Here is an 18,753-nt window from a genome sequence, read left to right on the forward strand (position 1 = left end):
AAAACATGCATATAAATGATGATAATATCTATGGTCCGTCTTGTTACTGTAATCACATTTGATATGTTGCTCTTCTACATGATGAATCAGATGAATGCATAAATATGGCCGTGATCATATCTCTCTTCACACGTCCTCTTTTTTGGCATCAGAGGTTTATTAGTACATTTGGATAATGGTACTTTTCTTTGTGTTGACTGTCCATGTCATTATGGGCAAATTATTGTGATCGTGTTATTTTTAGATGGAAGAAATACATGGCAATGAGTGTGGAGGAAATGAGATTAAAAGAAGGGAGGGGGGAACGCGACAAACAGAGAAAGGGGAACGGCGAAGACGGACAGCAGTGAAGACGGGGTAGTGCAGGACTCTCAGCCACTTGAACGTTCTGCTGCGTGACACACTGGTCGCTCCTGTCCTTGCTGAGGAGGAGACAGAAGACATTTTTAGGTGATTATTAAAAAAAAATCAAGATTATCTCCAGCACAGGAAGTTTTAGTGCCTTTTTGTCAAGTCACCAGCAATCCACTGTAGTGACATTGAGTAAGTATTACTCATCAGTGACACTTTAGGCAGAAGTTGATTGTTTCTCTTGTACTGTATTATTAACTGTATATTGTAATACAGAATGTCAAGATGAGTGCTTTGTAACAATTTGTTAGACTGACTTCATCCCTCATTGCATTCTCTGGCTGGTGGCTTGCAAGTGCTTTTAAACAATTTGCGTCATCTTGTGTGCCTTCCAGCAGACCTGCGAGCATGAGGACGGTGAGGTTGTGCTTCTGCCTGGCTCTGCTGATTCCTTGCGGGGTCCACGCTCAGAGGAGCAGCCCTACTCTTGCCCAATTCGACAAGGACACAAGGAGCGGCACGCTGGCCGTCGACATTGTGAATCGCGGCGGCGTGTTGAACTCGTTGCTTCACTCCGAGCAGCGGATGCTTCTGCAGGCAGCGCGTGCCCCGCGGGCGGCCCAGGTGCCAAAGAGAGCCCAGCTGGGGTCTCGCTTTGCCCTTTCCCTCGATGTCCCCACCAGCATTCTCAGTGTCCTCATAGACCTGGCCAAGAACCAGGACTTGAGGACCAAAGCGGCCGCCAATGCTGAACTGATGGCGCGAGTTGGCAAGAGGAAATAGTCTACCAGTGTGGGAGAGAAAATAGCTGGAGTTTGAGAAAAAAACACTTAACCTTAACACACTTTATCACTGACAATGTTAGCTCAGATACAATTAGATATTAGATCTGCCTTCCTACTTGTAGCACTAGTTAATACATGCACTTTGATGTCACTGCACTACTGTATCATTCCTCCATGGGTCATATTCTTCTCATCAGAAATCTATTTCTTGTTTTTTTGCATGTCATGAATTAAAACAGCTTGTTGAATTAAATGTGATGATAGCATTTAATTATCACCCAAGTCTTCCTCCTTTACCTCTGCATCGACAAGCATCAGCAAGCGATTAAAGACAATTGAATGCGTCACCCCCAACACCGGGGATGGCCGATAAACACGACAAAGACGCAGCCAGGATATTGATCTCAGAAAGAGCAGCGCTTTCATATAAGCCTTTGTTCACAATTCTTGTCGCATTTGACACTTCTGGGCTATACTAACTAAGTATTTGTGTTTTATCTGCTCTGCTATAGAAGCCTATCTCGTGGTGTTATTCATTTGGAATCCTGCACTGAGCATGAAATATGACTCAACAGAGTGAACTAAACTGTTCATCTGATTCAGACTGGAATTTGCTCTGTTGTACGCCGGTCATGTCCTTGAGACTATTAAAGCTCATACAGGCGGCAGACAAATGAAACTAACAAGCAGAGCAAACGCCACACAAGACTTCCTTGATGGAATTGAGAACAATATTTACTTACAATAAAAAGCAAGGTGCGGCATAGTGGACGACTGGCTAGCACATCTGCCTCACAGTTCTGAGGACCTGGGTTCAAATCCGGCCTTGCCTGTGTGGAGCTGGCATGTTCTCCCCGTGCCTGCGTGGGTTTTCTCCGGGTATTCCAGTTTCCTCCCACATCCCAAAAACATGCACGGTAGTTTAAGTGAAGACTTTAAATTGCCCGTAGTTGTGAGCGTGAATGGTTGTGTGTTTATATGTGCCCTGCGACCAGTTCAGGGTGTAGCCCGCCTCTCGCCTGAAGATAGCTGGGATAGGCTCCAGCACGCCCGCGACCCTAATGAGGATAAGCGGTGTAGAAAATGAACAAAAGGCAAGGTTTGGTTTGTTGAATGCCTCCTGTGGAAGATCTCTTCTTGGCCATGTTGTGCCATAAGCCTAAATGCAAAGCTTAAATGACATACGCTCACTGGACATTCATTGGTAACATGTACCTGAACTACTAATTCTCTATAGCTTTTTGTCATGCATGGTGAGCTGGACCCGACTGGCAGGGTGCACCCTGAACTGGTTGTCAGTCAGTCACAGGGCACACATAAAGACAAAACAATCATCCACTATGAACAGTTTGAAGTCTTCACTGAACCTAACATGCATGTTTTGAGAATATTCGAGGAAGGTGAAGGGGGAGGGGGGGAGCACTAACACGGGGAGACATGCAAACGCCACAGGAAGGGATGAGCCTTGAGCCGAGATTCAAACCCAGAACCTTAAGACTTTAAGGCAGACATGCTAAAAAACACTATTAAACCTTGCTGTCCAATACTACTAATATTGACGATAAATGAATATATAGCATAATCTATTGTAGGCCTGTGCACTGACGACATAATTGCACATACATCCGGTCTTTATATATATATATATATATATATATATATATATATATATATATATATATATATATATATATGTGTGTGTGTGTGTGTGTGTGTGTATACACTTATCTCAATTCTCTAACGGGTTAGCCTATATTTTATGAAACAAACAAATATTGTGGCAAACGTGGAAGTTAAACGACTTAAACGAAGTCAAAGGAGTGGTTAAAGGTAGCAAACAAACCTTGCAGAAATGACGCACATCCATCGGCAACTCGTCGCCTGAAGTCATTCCGGCTGTTTTTTCCCCACGCTATAATTTATTGTTTCTAGTTAATGATTAAGTGGTTATTTTCTATTGACAGAGTGACTTCTGTAAATAACTATATATATATAAAAATGAATACATAAATATTCCATAATAAACGAGAAATTCCGGTTAGGATCGGAAGTCACCTGACTTGCTGCAATCAGTTCGAAACCTGAGGCAGGTGAGTTAAATTCGGCGCCGTATGTCGGAAACTGCAGCAGCACACAACTGACACGTAAGTATGAGAAGTTTACCTAAAAAAAAACAATATATACTCTATACGTAGCTTTTAACACTCGTTTTACATGTCTTACTACGTTGAGCGTACTTGAAACAAAATGTGTAAGACGCATCTTGTTCCCAGGACACAATTTATACAGACGTTCTTCAACTTTGTTTTTTTTTTTGTCATTATATTTACGTTTACAGTTAAAAATTGCCTGTACAATTAATGGTTTTGATTTGACAGTTTATCTCTGAAGCAGTATCTATTTTATGGGGCAAACATTTCTAAATTGCTTCTAACATCTTAACTGATAGATAGATATATATATATATAGAGAGAGAGAGAGATAGATATATATATATATATATATATATATATAGAGAGATATATAGAGATATATATATAGAGATATATACACGCCACACAAAAAATCACAAATTTCTGTTCTTATTGTTCGCAAATTTATTTTCAAAGTCCATTTCATATGCACTACAACCAACTCAATGTGCTTTACATGATTAAAAGCATTTCAAGCTAAAGAACAACAGACGTTTAAAAACAAAGTACCAAAAAATAAGACCGCTTACTAGTGTCGTAGGGTGGTGTATTTATGAAATGATCAACACAGCACACTGGGTGGCAGCTCTTTTCCAAGTCATGTGTATTGTGGTGAATGAGTTAGAGGATGCATTACACAAACGCTCAAGTCACCCATAGGGTGCCTTCATTTTGGAAATCTCCCAACATTACTTTGTTCCATCCCATGTGATAATCGGGGAGTCATTTCAGCATTGTTCACGAACGAAACAATTTCTACTGTAAATATTAAACACATTTCACATTTGATTGTCAGCCCTAAGACTTGTACAAGCATATTTGGGAGAACAACAAAATCACTTTCAACACATCCCACACTACAAGAAAATCATCCAGGATCATGTTTAGAGCCCTTATAATCAGGCCTTTACTGGAACTGGTCAGAATGGGACAATTGGGCTCTAAATCAGATAGATTATCATTTGTATGTACTTGTTTAGAAGCATCCCTGAACAGTTTGTGTTGGACCTTACAGGCTCCACTGTATTTGTTTATTATGACAACAGAACTTAACTCATGACTGTGTTGACACTACTCTTGTCAAATGGACTGTCAAGTCAACATATTTTGTGCCCAAACATTTTTTTTTTTTCTTTTTGTAAAATATGCTGCAGTGTCGCATTTACTGTTGTGAAGGTATTCTTAAGAGTGTCAGCACACAGAGCTCTAAACGTTTCTGAATAAAGCCAAACTCATGATGATTGAAAGGCAATTTTGGTGAACTTTATGCACTTAGAGATGGTGTCAGTCCAGGACATTCAAGGGGGATGGCCATGGAGTGCTGCGCAATGACTCTGATGACATGCAACTTGCTTAACAGTACAAGGTTCACTGGCCAGATGTTGCAGTGATTCACAGTTGTCTGGAGAAGGAAGGGCGTGTGTGTGTGTGTGTGTTCTCTGAGAATTAACGTCACAATTGAAGATAACTGCGACAATAGCAAGGATTATTTTGGAGGAGTCAATTGGGAGAGCCGGTCCAGCTTTCTATTTACACTGTAAGAGTTTTTGTGTACTTTTAAATGCTAAGTTACTTGCATGACTTGTGAATGGTGTGTATTTCTTAACATTTTTCAAAGTCAAACAACTTGTTCATTGCCAGGTTTGTCAGGCAGGTTGTGGTGCTCTCTCTCCAGTGATGGATTATGCTAGGAAGTCTCTCGACCTCCTGGCCCTGTCTTCCTTCTCCAAGTAAGATAACACTTCCTTGAAAGAAATTAGAGGAAAAGGTATCTGGCATCATTCTTATCTGTTAAGAGCAACAAAATCCCCCCCCCCCCCCTCCATTGTAATTCTCCATCAGGTGTGTGACTGCCAGCATGTCAGCCAGTGCCTCCATGACACAGCAGCTTCTGTCACGACGACCACCTCGTCCAAAACCTTTCCGGGTGACTAATGCTGACCGCAGTTTGAAGAAGGGCATCATGGCGGATGCGTTAGAAGACCTGATCAACAAGGTGGGGACAGAGAAGAGCAGAGGGGGGGAAAAAAAAAAGAAGCAAATTGCCTGACCCGTCACCCACTTTATACAGCATTAGTAGTGACACGAAACCTCATGCTGGTGAAAGTTCACAAACTGATATCTTGTATATGCTTCATGTCAATATGCGCTGTAGCCACAATTCCAAATGAATTGATCTATTTCTGCCCTGTATAATAGGTGAGCGATTCATTAAATGTGCTGTGTGCCAGTGGCTTGGTGCTCGATGAAGATGGCACAGGTGTGGACACGGAGGAGTTCTTTGCCACGCTGCCTGAAAACACTGTCCTCATGGTGCTAGAGAAAGGACAGAAGTGGAACCCATATCAGGTACAGTGTCACATACACCACTAGGTGGCACAGCAGATCAACTTTATCCAACACAAGATTTGGAAACAAATGCGGTAGTAGCTCATGACTTGGCCAAGGTACTGGACGGTCTCGGGTTCAGTCTTAGTCAGACTAGTTGTTGAAGAAATACTAGTCTGCTTCCTTACTGCCGTCTATGTGCCCTTGAGTAAGGCTCACTGTTTCTGTGCCCCGACTGTCCTTGAACGCCTCAATGTGTGTGATCTGGTTTTCTGTGCTGTGTGAGACACAAAATATACAGCTGAGAGTCAGGGGAGTTTTCTCTTGCGGGATCTTAATCGGTAAAATAAAGAAGAGCAGCAAAGTCTAAAGGGGAAAAATCTCACTCTACTGTAATTCTTCATTGTAATAGTTTGGAACTTTAATGCATATTTGGACCAAGAGTGCTAGTTACCATAAAATAAGTCAAGGATTCAAGGACTTTGTCATACGAATACACATTTACACACATGGCATGGAATTTAATATCCAAAGTCCAAGTTTAGCCCAATAAGTCTCAAGACTTAACGAATGAAATTTTAAATAGAATAAGAAGGCAAGATAAAAATACTTAACAAATATGCTGCAATTGGATCCACTGAAGTGTAAGCCGCCTTCAAAATAGGTTTTTGTGACCTTGGCCTTGTTCCCGCCATCATGCAAAAGCAAAGTTGGCGGCCCTTTGACCTGGCTGTGTTTTTCCAGAACAGCCCCTCCAGAGACGAGCTCTGCAAACGCAGGGCGCACCACCGGACAGATGTGGCCAAGCTGACCTTTGACCTGTACAAGAACAACCCCAGCGATTTCATTGGCTGCTTGAATGTCAAGGCAACACTGTATGGTGTTTATTCCTTGTCCTATGAAGTGCGCTGTTATGAGGCCAAAAAGATGCTGAAGTGAGTGAATGAGATCCTGCTCGATCCTGATGTTTAGGTATCACTCAATTGAGCCCTCCTGGCTTCCTTGATTGCTGACACAGTAGTAATGATAACACAACAAATACAATTATTGCAACAGCTGCAGAATAGCATTTGAAGGGGGAAAAAAATGAAGTCATATACAATCTACTGTATTACTCGTCAACCTGGTGTGGGTGGTAGAGTTGAAATGGGCTAGATTTTCCTGAGATTAATTTTGTGAGGAGTTATGTCATAACCAAAGAGGTGGTGGTGTTCAACTCCGACACAGACCTTGTGGGAGAGGATTACATTTCAGAATTGTTTGTGCTGTAACAGTGGAGAGCAAACTGTTTGGCACGTTTGCCACCATCTTCTACACAACCGGAGTAGCCGACTCTGTCCGGTTTTATTTTGGCTGACAATTACTCAAAGGATGTTAACCGTCTCAAATATCATCCCCACTAAGCATATTTATAATGCATGTTTCTCAAATCAATGTGTCTAATCAACTGTCTCTTGTGATGAGAATAATCGTGTGTTTGTGGCGTGCTTTAAGGGAGGCTTTGCGGTGGACCGTTTTCTCCATGCAGGCCACTGGCCACATCCTGCTGGGCTCCTCCTGGTACATGGAGCAGCTTCTGGAAGAGGAGCGAGGAGAGGAAAGCGCAGAGGGGAGCCTGATCCTGCATCAGGGGAGCCGAATCGGTCAGCTGCAGAGCTTTCTGTTGGGTCGAGCCACCTATTGCTAATGGAATTTGACATGGTTTCTGTTACGTTTGCTGTCTGAACAAGCGGCTGAAATGACGTATTCTTCTTGGATGTCAAATGGAATCTGCTGGAGATTAACAAATAAAACTTTTATTTTACCACTTCTCTTGTCTTAAGGCTGTGTATGGCAAAGTGGTGCCTGGTCAAGTCGGCGTAATTGGCAACAGGTCCAGCGGTCTCTCCCCTGCACCCCTAATTGTTCCCTGGCTGCCTCTGTCCTGTCGGCTGGAGTGAGGGCTCGTGGAAATGAATATTACTGAATGAAAACTGGATGGCGCAGTTGGTTAGACAAGTGCCAAAGACGGTGCAATAAACTGGATGGCTCTGACAAATTGCCTTAGAGGTTGACTGAGTGGAAAGTCACGATACACCATACCTGTCTAATTCGTTGTTGTTTTTTAGTATAGATGCTCTATAAACAGTGGGGACAGCACAACAAAAAATGAATTTGAAAGTGTAAACCGGTTTTATGTTGAACTACAGATACTAATAAAATGAGGCAATTGCACCAACAGTAATGTGCGCATCTTTTTCTTTGTGGAATTATCTAGAGACTTATTGCGGACTCATTTCATAAAAACAATCCCCGTGGGTGCTGGTTTAATCTCATTTTCCACATAGTTCTACTTTTGAGTTGGACCAAATTCAAATTGGAGGAAACCGAACAATTTTCACACTGAGCCATGAAAATTGTGACCCAAAGCTCAAACCATTGAAGACGCTTGGAGTTTAGAGTGAGCTGCACTAACTGATGATGGTGATGGCACCTACTGGCCCCTCCCCACTCCGTGTTCTCTCTCTGCAATGTGCACCCATTAGGAGACTGAAGCCCGCTGTCGGTACGCGTCCATCCCAGCTGTAGCTCAACATGTGCTCGGACGGAGGAGCGACTTCCCATCCACAGCTGGCTTGCGGACATGGATAGTGGCTAAAAGCTCGGCTTCAAGGTAGGAGTGCACCATAAGTCTCTTCACCATGTGTACTGTCCAGTTTGTGCTTTCACAAAGTCCACGTTACAGGTGGGTGGAATTGTGCACTGAACGTGGAGTTGTCACAGTTGGGAAGGGTTTGCAACTTTGTATATTGGAAATCGCGCCAATATGTATAAGATATATTGCAGGGATGTAGGTGTGCCGTGGGAAATTCAAAAAATTGTACGCAATTGCTCCAAAAATTATTTATTTAGCAGAAATAATGTATCCTTGTTCATCTATTTCTGCCAGTGAGGCGTAGTGACAGACAGAACAAACAAATGCTCTTCTATTAGATAGCAGGAAGTACATACAGTAATTATTGTATCCACTTTTTTTTTTTTTTGGGACATTTTTGATCCTTGCTGTGCCGTGAGATTTTTCAGTAGTAAAATATGTGCCTTGGCTCCATAAAGGTTGGAAATCACTGGGCTACACTATTGACGAGTACACGAATTTAGCTGTGCTTTATAGACTACCACCTTTGCAGAGTTGGAGTGGTTTCTCCCCCCCCCTTTCTCTCTTTTTTGTTTTGCACGGTCCGTGGTGCACAGCCTTGCTCGCTGCGTATGCTGTTTGCTCTACAAGATATAAAATATCGATTTGCTTGATGGGCACTGTTCATACGCTTGGCACGCTGCGTGATGTTTATCTTCTGTGTGTTGATTTAGGCTTACTCTAAGGTCTCTTAAGAAACTCTCACTGTACGACAGAATAGAGAAAATGGTGCGCTCACTCTTGTTAGTTTATTCAAATGTTTTGCCTATCGAAGTCATTTTAGACATATAAAGTCACGTTTCTAAACGAAGTGGAGTCATGAGATTGTATATACAAGCTTGCAAGGCTCCATTTAGCCACACAAACCTAACTTGGTTATTAGTCTATTAAATTGTCCAAATAAGAGCCAATTAAAAACAAACTCCCCCCACTACAGCGAGCCCTCTCTATTTGTGGGGTTAGGGACCAAGCCTTAATGCAAATAGCAAAAATCAGCAAACAATGGATGTCCCTCTTATAGTGTTTAGACTTGCCGAAATAGAAACATTGCCAAGCAGAGAGAAACGATCTCAAAACACTATGGTCTCAAAACACGGTAATATAATGTCAAACGCATCTTCCAGCATCACCCGTAGGACGCTGGCATGTATGTTGCTGCTTCTCAACCTGTAAAAAGTCCAATAACTACTTTCCTACTTGCCATTTTATTACACTTACACTACATAGATACTTTCATTTAGTAAATGCATACAGCATACGCAGAGGTGGGACTAAGTCACATATGTGCAAGTCATAAGTCAGTCTTACGGTAGGTTTTAACCTTCAAGTTTCAAGCAAATGTGATGTTACTATAACAAAAATCAAGCAAGTCAAGTCCTGTCCCCTCTAAATTTCAAGCAAGTAGAGTCAAGTCATTTCTTGGGTGGAAGGGGGAGTTTGCAATTTAAAAAAAACCCTTCTTGTCATATTGTCACTATGGCATGATGGTAGTTCTTGAGTAAAATGATCAGTTAAAAAAAACAACAACAACAGCCGCATCTGGCACCATTTTGTGCCTGTAATTTGATTGGCAAGCCACCACCGTGCCCGAGGAATAACAACCAATCGGAGACAGAAGGCATTTCTTGTGCACATTTAGAGTTATAGGAACACTCCATTACGAATAAGGTGCTTTTCTGGGGTAACAAGGTAACAGGTCAGTGCGAGGCCGTGGGGGTGTGCGAGTAGTTGACAAATGAAGTCATTTTTAAAAAATTGCAAACTACCTCCTTAAACCAAGTCATATAATCTTGCGCCACTAATCCCCCACCTCCCTGCGTCTCTGACCGCGCCCCCTCACTGACGTGCACCAGCGCGATTGTCAAACATGGTCATTCATAACAGCATTTTTATGGCTATCATAATAATTCGCTTTTTGTATGGGGAATTTGCGCCCCCTTGTGAAAAGAAGGGGCATGCAAGGATTTGGCGAGAATATGAGGTGAGAGGTTATCAACGTAAAGAAAGTAGGACATCTTTGTTATTCAAAGATGTCTGTATTTGGGAGAGGAACTAAAGGTAGTACGTTGTTGGTAGAAAGTGACTGGGAGAGTCATGGCTGTGTATATATTGTGAAAATGTGGAATCATACAAGGAAAAGTTTGGGGTGGGGCACTTAATGAGAGGCTCTTTTATTGAGCACACCTACGGGCAATTTAGAGACTTCAACCAACCTACCACGCATGTTTTTGGGATGTGGGAGGAAACCAGAGTGCCCGGAGAAAACCCACGCAAGCACGGGGAGAACATGCAAACTCCACACAGGCGGAGCCGGGGATTGAACCCCGGTCCTCAGAACTGTGAGGCAGACGCGCTAACCAGTCGTCCATGTGCCGCTTTATCTGTTCTTACAAAACAAAATAAATTCCATATTATCACAGTACAGAGTTAACGAAAGCATTTTAATACAAATAATTTTCCTATTAATCTATTTTTACAATTATTACAAAATAACACATTCACTCCCATTTGCGCAGTGTCCTTGAACGCACCTCGCACACTCAACGTTTCATTCTGAAAAGCAAAATAGGAAATGCAGCAGGTGTACATTCTTTCCTGTGTCCTCATTCATAATTATCATACAAGGAGCGATACAGTAAGTATACAACACTCTGGGCTGCTATGTGTGTTGTTTGAAGCGTTATAATCTACCCCAACATGCTAATGCTAATAAGATTAGCACTCCCAAACAGGTCCCTCTGCTGGTCACTTTTAATGTTACAGTTGATTCACTGTATTTTACAGTACACCAACATTGCAGCAGACCCTGCGATGTGACTATCAAACTCAAACAAAATATCTTGCAGCCCTACTAAATATACTATTTTTCTCCATTGTCCATTCTTCCCAACGAAACATTAAGCTGCAGCAACTTAATAGGTTTTGGGCCCAGGAGTCATTTGGAAGAAAGGTTTGGCAGTTCCCACTATGTAGAAAGTCACAACGAACAGTGTGCTAACACGCGGCTAGCTAGCAAGAGGAACTAACTTGCGTCACGGAACCACAAGGGACAAGCAGGCTGCCTTGACTGATGTACGACAGAGATGAGACGAAGTAAGAGCTTTGGGAGACCAAAATGTTGGAACATTTTCATCTAATAGGACTAAAGGACATGGTACAGGGGGAAAAAAACAACTGACGCTGCAAGAGCAAGAGACAAATGAAAAATGGGAGACCCATTCACTAAAATTGTTCTACTGTTTGCTGACAAAAGCCTCTTATTAATGATCAGGGATGTGCCCGACGATGGAAGAAAAGCTTTGAAGAGCTTAAGGGAGTATTATGCCGGGAAGGGAAAACCCGAAATAATCAACCTGTAGGCTTCACCATACTTACATTGCTTCACAAGGGAAACGATGAAAGTATAATGGACAATATCATCAGAGCAGTAACTGCCGTCACAGCATTGTGGAACGCAGATGAGACGTTGGGAGATGTCCTACTACTAGCTATGGTCTGAAAGGGACTGTCTGAGCGTTTTAAGCCATTCACAATACATGTGGCACATTAGGATCAAGTTTGCAGAATTGAAAACTAAGCTATGAAGTTTTGAAGAGACAGAAAAGATCAACAGAGATGAGTCAAGGAACAGTGTGATGAAGACTCAGGGGAGAGACGGGGACGGGGTCCCGCCAAAACAAATGCACGTGACCGGAACAAAGGCGACGCAGAGATTTTGTGCTTCAAGTGTGGCATCAAAGGCGACCGTATGAAAGCATGTTGACAGAAGACACTGTGTAGTCATTGCAGAAGGACTCCACGTGCGAGCATAAGGACACGGACAGACAGGTAAAACTCTCAGAAGATGGCGACGCTGACTTCGTGCTCAAGATGAGACGGACAGACCGGTACAGGAGAGAGGCATGATGGTGGACACGGGGGCCATTCACAGGAACATATAGGGTAATTACTAATAATTCTTGTTTTATGTTCAGTGGTCTTATTGCCTGAGGGTAAAGACAGTGTTTAATCAATTTAGGGTGCTTTACAATTAAAGTCAGCATGCCAAAACTGCAACCATGTAAAATGAAGTAACTTGTGTCTCATCTGTTTATTCATGCAAATCACCTGAGGACAGAAAAATACACATCAGGGGGAAGGCAGCATGATCAAAAGCATTCAAAAACAAACAAAAAAATCAGCTTATAAACATCCATCCATCCATCCATCCATTTTCTGAGCCGCTTCTCCTCACGAGGGTCGCGGGCGTGCTGGAGCCTATCCCAGCTATCATCGGGCAGGAGGCGGGGTACACCCTGAACTGGTTACCAGCCAATCGCGGGGCACACATAAACAAAGTATAAAAGTCCAGACAGAATTTCATTAAACGACTTGGAATGAACAACCCTGCTTGTCTTATTGCAGTGATTGTGTCTAGACTGGAGAGATGTCATCATTGTTGTAATCAATAATATTAACAGCAAGTCGTGGGGTCTGTTGCATTTACTCCCAACTCAAGTGAGCTTACGTCTCTTTGAGTTCATTGTTTTCTGATTTTTGAGACGCTCAACGTGCGAACGCTAAAGGACGATTCTCGATTAGAAGAGCTACAACATGAGCTAGAAGTCATCAAATGGGATATAATTGGACTTGGTGAAATACGTCGGAAAGATTAAGGTATGTTGACTCTGGATATTGGCCATCTATTGTATTACAGTCCTCACTTACGGTAGTGAAACTTGGACTACGAATGCCAAAGTTATACAAAGGCTACATGTAACCCAAAGGAACATGGAACGCCAAATGTTGAAAATAAGCATTCGCGAAAAGATGAGCTTGACAAAAGGTGGACCACAGAAACTATCAACTGGATTCCACTGGACACAAAGCGACCACGGCGAAGACCTAAAAGTAGATGGATAGATGAAATCATTAAACACACCGGAATACACTGGCAACAAATTGCAAAATGTCGTAGTAGTTGGAAACTTGAAGAAGCAGCCTTCATCCTGCAGTGGATAGATAATGGCTGATGATGATGATATATCCATCCATCCATCCATCCATTTTCTGAGCCGCTTCTCCTCACTAGGGTCGCAGGCGTGCTGGAGCCTATCCCAGCTATCATCGGGCGGGAGGCGGGGTAAAACCCTGAACTGGATGCCAGCCAATCGCAGGGCACATACAAACAAACAACCATTCGCACTCACATTCACACTTACAGGTGATTTAGAGTCGTCAATTATCCTACCATGCATGTTTTTTGGGATGTGGGAGGAAACCGGAGTACTCGGAGAAAACCCACGCAGGCATGGGGAGAACATGCAAACTGTGAACATGTGTATATATATATATATATATATATATATATATATATATACACATACACACACACTGTATATATAGGAACAAAGGTTTTTTGGAACAAGGTTTTATGGACTGATGAGATCAAGATTAACCTCTACCAAAGGGATGGAAAGGCCAAAGTATGGAGAAAGAAAGGATCTGCTTATGATCCGAAACACACAAACTCATCTGTGAAGCATGATGTATGTAATGTCATGGCTTGGGCTTGCATGGCTGCTTCTGGAACAGGCTCCCTCGTCTTTATTGATGATGTAACTCATGATGGGAGCTGACGCACAGGTCAGAGCTCGGCTACGAAAATGAAAGAATTGCTAGGACTGATGGGAGGCAAATTTCATTAAAAAAAAAAAAAACAAACAAAAAAACCTGATGGAAATCTTGAGAAGCAGGGCTTTGTGAAAATTTTGCAAAAACAAGTTTTCATACCACCGAAGCACTTCAACCCTTCGAAATGTGATCCAACTTTGCAAAAAAAAATTAATTACAGTGCTGTGAAAAAGTATTTGCCCCCTTCACAAATTCTTTGATTTTTGCACAGTTTCCCCACTTTAATGTTTAAGATCGTAAAACAAATGTAAATATCAGACAAAATAACCCAAGTAAACATTAACTCCTGTTTTTAAATGGTGATTTTCTTTTTTAAGGGGAGAAAAAAACTATTCAAAGCTACCAGGCCCTGTGTGAAAAAGGTTTGCCCCTCCTTGTTAAATTGATAAATAAAATGTCTAATCTTAATTAGGTGCATTTTCACTGACCACACCCAGACCTGTTAAATCAAGAAATCACTTAAATAGAACCTGTTTGACCAAATGAAGTCGGCCAAAAGATCCCAAAAAGCTGCAACAAAATGCCAATACCCAATGAAACTCAAGAACAGACGATTAATTAAAAATTAATTGACATCTATCAGTCTGGAAAGGATTCCAAAGCCATTTCTAAAGCTTTAGGACTCCATCGAACCACAGTGAGAGCCATTATCCACAAATAAAGAAAACATAGTGGTTAAGCTTCCCAGGAGTGGCTGGGCTGGCCATCACAAATTACCCCAAGAGCACAGCGACGACTCATCCCGGCGGTCACAAAGGAACCCAGCATAACATCTAAAGAACTGCAGCCGTTCCTTACCTCAGTTCAGGTCAGTGTTCATGACACAACAATACGGAAGAGACTGGGCAAAAATGGCATCCATGGCAGAATTCCAAGGGGAAAACCACTGCTGTCCAAAAAGAACATTGAGTTACTTACTGTCTTACTTTTGTAAAAACAAACATCTAAATGACTCCCAAGACTTCTGGGAGAATATTCTATGGACTGACGAGACAAAAGCGGAGCTTTTTGGAAGGTGTTTTTCTCGTTACATCTGGCATGAACACAGCATTCAGGTTTTGTTGTAAAAAAACAACAACAAACAAAATACAAAGAAATATTGTTCACATTGTTAAGGTCAATTGTGCATCAAAATCTACAGAAGCCAAACCCATAAATGGGATAAAGTGGAACATGAAATAGTAGGCTCCCTTCACCTTTAAAGGGGAAAGTTGTGGCCCTCCCCCTCCACACAGGGTAGCTGTACTAAAGAGCAGGCGTCTTAAAAGCAGACATCCAGCTGAGAGTCACCCTCAGTGGGGGATTATGTGTTTAATTCCTATTTGTTTTACCTTTCATGCACGAGCCTTAACATTCGCAAGCCTCAAATGTTCTCCAGAGCTGCATCGGATAAGACTATCATCCTCACTCCGTTCGACTAAAGCTGTAATTGCTCTCAGTGGGTGCCCAATGGTACAGGAAGATGTGTGCGTGCGTGTGTGTGTGCCTTTCACGTGCTGCTTGACTCCAAGCAGTGGCGAGCAAATGTTATGCTCTGACATGACAATTGTCTCCACCATGGCGTGCTGACTGGAGGGAAAGCGCTTTAATAACAGCTTGATGTCTCAATAGGGAGCCTATTTACACACCACACACACACACACACAAGCATATTGAGATGGAGAGTACATGTTGTGTGTGCTTGTATCTGCTGCAGCCATTCTCTTCTCTGTCGTCCACCGCCCTCTCACATCGCAGTCTTTTGAATGCTGCTGTTTCTATTCGTGTGCATTGTTTCGTCCTGAGTGATGAGCATTCTTGGAATTAGTGCTTTGACAGGGTAAAGTGACTGACACTTTCTTTTATGACACAATGGCAGCATGATAATAGGAAGCACATATTTTTGGGGGGGAATATCTTCCACCTTTTGGATCTTCAAAAATCACTGCAACGCTTTACCATTAATTGTTTTACCAGTCACAGCACTGTCCATTTTGTTGACCACAATGTCTTCATAATTTCTTCCTTTATTGAGGAACACGTTCAAAATTTCATTGTGGGATACATTTGACTTTAAGGCAGAATGTCTACTTGATTAAGTGTGTTTTGATTAACGATTTACAGCTCTTCGCAAAGGGAAATTTTAGGGACTTTTTCCACATCTCAGTTGTTCTGACACCAAAATCTTTGTTTATTGTCAGACAACCTTGTATGTAAATTATTTTCTCAGTCCTTAATTACAAACTTATTTTCTGTATTGGTTTTTTTTGAGTTTTCAAATGAAAATAGCAAAGCACATTTATTTATTGTTTCCCTTCTTCACAGTTTTGAGAACCTGGGTTCAAATCCGGCCTCGCCCGTGTGGAGTTTTCATGTTCTCCCCGTGCCTGTGCGGGTCTTCCTGCCACATCCCAAAAACGTGTGGCAGGTTGATTGAAGACTCTAAATTGTCCGTAGGTGTGAATGTGAGTGAAAATGGTTGTTTATATGTGCCCTGCGATTGGCTGGCGACCAGTTCAGGCTATACCCCGCCTCTCGCCCGAAGAGAGCTGGGATAGGCGCCAGCACGCCCGCGACGCTAGTGAGGAGAAGCGGCTCAGAAAATGGATTTTTTCTTTATACTACTCAACGTCTATCTCCCCTGGAGTCTTCTTGCGCCCTCCAGGGGGAGGCCCGCCTTGCTGGTACAGTATAATTACTGCCAACGCATGTCTTGACAACACAGACGTGGCCTTCTACTCGCCACCTAATTGGGTTTATATGAACATTCTAGTAAGAGCAATAAGAGAGCTGTAATAATAAAAAATAATCTAAGATAATATTGCTCAATTTTGATTGACACCCTCACAGAGGATGTTTATTGTGGTTTTCGTTAGTCAGTACTACAACTGCACTGCATTATACTGAGTGTTCTTTCTAATATCCTCGTTACCTTATTTCGCTGCTACTTCCTTAACTGCTTTGTACGTGACCATCCGCCAGTACTGTTGTGTACATGTGAATGTAAAATATGAATCTGTAGTGTGTAAAGTCATTGGAATTAGCTGCAATTGGAAAATGAATGGAGGGATGTCCTCATGGCCACAATCAATGTGTTGGTTCGCTTCTTCAACATGAGAGGAATAATATTAGAACGACCCACAGTAAGATGGAGTGTAGTGCTACACCACGTAAACTACCAATTAGAAATCAAACAATATCAACATTTCATACATGATCATCATGACCAGAATTATGACGATTAATGGTATCAGAACAATACTAGAACAAATGTAAACACAAAAAAATAACAGCTACACTTTCGGAAAACATTACAAAAGTTTAACTTTGAAAACAGAAAATATAAAATCAGCAACCGGATGTGCTTTTTGACATTATCAATTGTAACCAGCACCACCCAAAGGCCATTTTCACACATGAAAGACCCCGTAAAATATACTTTAAGTGGTTATTAGTGGGATCCTATTGAAATGTTAATCTAACGAATTAGGGACTATATGAATTCTTCTCGGTTTAATCAAATACAGTGCAAATATTTGACACATTAGTGGTGAGGCTAGCGCTATTTTCGGTCTATTTTCTGCTCTGCAACCCCCACTTCTTTCCTTTTTGGACAGTGCAACCTGATAATGACAAGAAAGTGCATAATAGGTCAAATTGAACCAGCAGTGTAGTGAAGCGGCAGGGATAATAATCTTGCTGTTCCTGCGGGAAAAGCTGCATTTAACAGGTTGTCAAAATGACAAGAGAAAAGATGTGAAAAGTTCCTGGGAATTACAGTCTCTCAGGACCTGAAGTGGGAGACCAACATCAACTCCATCCTCAAAAAAGCCCAGCAGAGGATGAGCTGTTGAGGCAGTTTTACACAGCAGTCATCGAATCAGTCCTGTGTTCACCCATCACAGTCTGGTTTGGTGCTGCCACAAAAAAGGACAAACTGCAACGGACAATCAAAACTGCTGACAAAATTGTCGGTGCCCACCTACTTACCCTTGAGGACTTGCACGTTGCCAGAACTAAGACAAGAGCATGCAAAATCCTCTTGGACCCTCCACATCCTGGTCACCACCTCTTCCGGCTCCTTCCCTCAGGTAGGCGCTATCGAACATCCATCCATCCATTTTCTGAGCCGCTTCTCCTCACTCGGGTCGCGGGCGTGCTGGAGCCTATCCCAGCTGTCATCGGGCAGGAGGCGGGGTACACCCTGAACTGGTTGCCAGCCAATCGCAGGGCACATACAAACAAACAACCATTCGCACTCACAGTCACACCAACGGGCAATTTTAGAGTCTCCAATTAACGCATGTTTTTGGGATGTGGGAGGAAACCGGAGTGCCCGGAGAAAACCCACGCAGGCACGGGGAGAACATGCAAACTCCACACAGGCGGAGCCGGGGATTGAACCCGGGTCCTCAGAACTGTGAGGCTGACGCTCTAACCAGTCGTCCACCGTGCCGCCCGCTATCGAACAATGCAAACTAAAACTAGCAGACATTCCAACATCTTCTTCCCTCTTGCCATTAACTTCTTAAACAGTTAACTTACAATTCCATTGTAACATGCTGCCAATTTTGTCTTGAGTTTGTTGTCACATCTCTGTCAGGCCAATTATACATTATTCGTGCACTCACTGTAGTAGTCTCGCCACTTTGCACTACTTGCATATCTGTTGTTGACCACTCATGTGCTTGATATTGCTTGCCTTCTCACCAGGAACATGTCTTGGAGATGTCTCCAGACAACGTCAAAACCAATTCACCTGGAAGTCGCT

General features: G+C 42.5%; 2 protein-coding genes across 4 annotated transcripts; both read left to right on the forward strand.

The window, feature by feature from the left end:
* Window positions 1–328: 328 nt before the first annotated feature.
* LOC133409094 (urocortin-3-like) lies at window positions 329–1,370 on the forward strand. 2 transcript variants are annotated; one of them, XM_061688661.1, is made up of 2 exons: window positions 329–543; window positions 747–1,370. In XM_061688661.1, the coding sequence occupies exon 2, from the start codon at window positions 760–762 to the stop codon at window positions 1,132–1,134; it is 375 nt and encodes a 124-aa protein (XP_061544645.1). In that variant the 5' UTR covers window positions 329–543; window positions 747–759; the 3' UTR covers window positions 1,135–1,370. The 2 variants fall into 2 exon arrangements, with proteins under 2 accessions (XP_061544645.1, XP_061544646.1); XM_061688662.1 differs by having other exon boundaries at window positions 329–450; window positions 750–1,370.
* Window positions 1,371–3,204: 1,834 nt separating this feature from the next.
* LOC133408784 (lipid transferase CIDEC-like) lies at window positions 3,205–7,821 on the forward strand. 2 transcript variants are annotated; one of them, XM_061688009.1, is made up of 8 exons: window positions 3,229–3,280; window positions 4,605–4,865; window positions 4,970–5,058; window positions 5,171–5,324; window positions 5,528–5,677; window positions 6,401–6,591; window positions 7,151–7,299; window positions 7,480–7,821. In XM_061688009.1, exons 3-8 carry the CDS (start codon window positions 5,006–5,008, stop codon window positions 7,620–7,622), a joined length of 840 nt encoding a protein of 279 aa, XP_061543993.1. In that variant the 5' UTR covers window positions 3,229–3,280; window positions 4,605–4,865; window positions 4,970–5,005; the 3' UTR covers window positions 7,623–7,821. The 2 variants fall into 2 exon arrangements, with proteins under 2 accessions (XP_061543994.1, XP_061543993.1); XM_061688010.1 differs by lacking the exon at window positions 4,605–4,865 and having other exon boundaries at window positions 3,205–3,280.
* The last annotated feature ends 10,932 nt before the right edge of the window (window positions 7,822–18,753 follow it).

This window comes from Phycodurus eques, chromosome 10, assembly GCF_024500275.1.
Source record: "Phycodurus eques isolate BA_2022a chromosome 10, UOR_Pequ_1.1, whole genome shotgun sequence".
Taxonomy (NCBI): domain Eukaryota; kingdom Metazoa; phylum Chordata; class Actinopteri; order Syngnathiformes; family Syngnathidae; genus Phycodurus; species Phycodurus eques.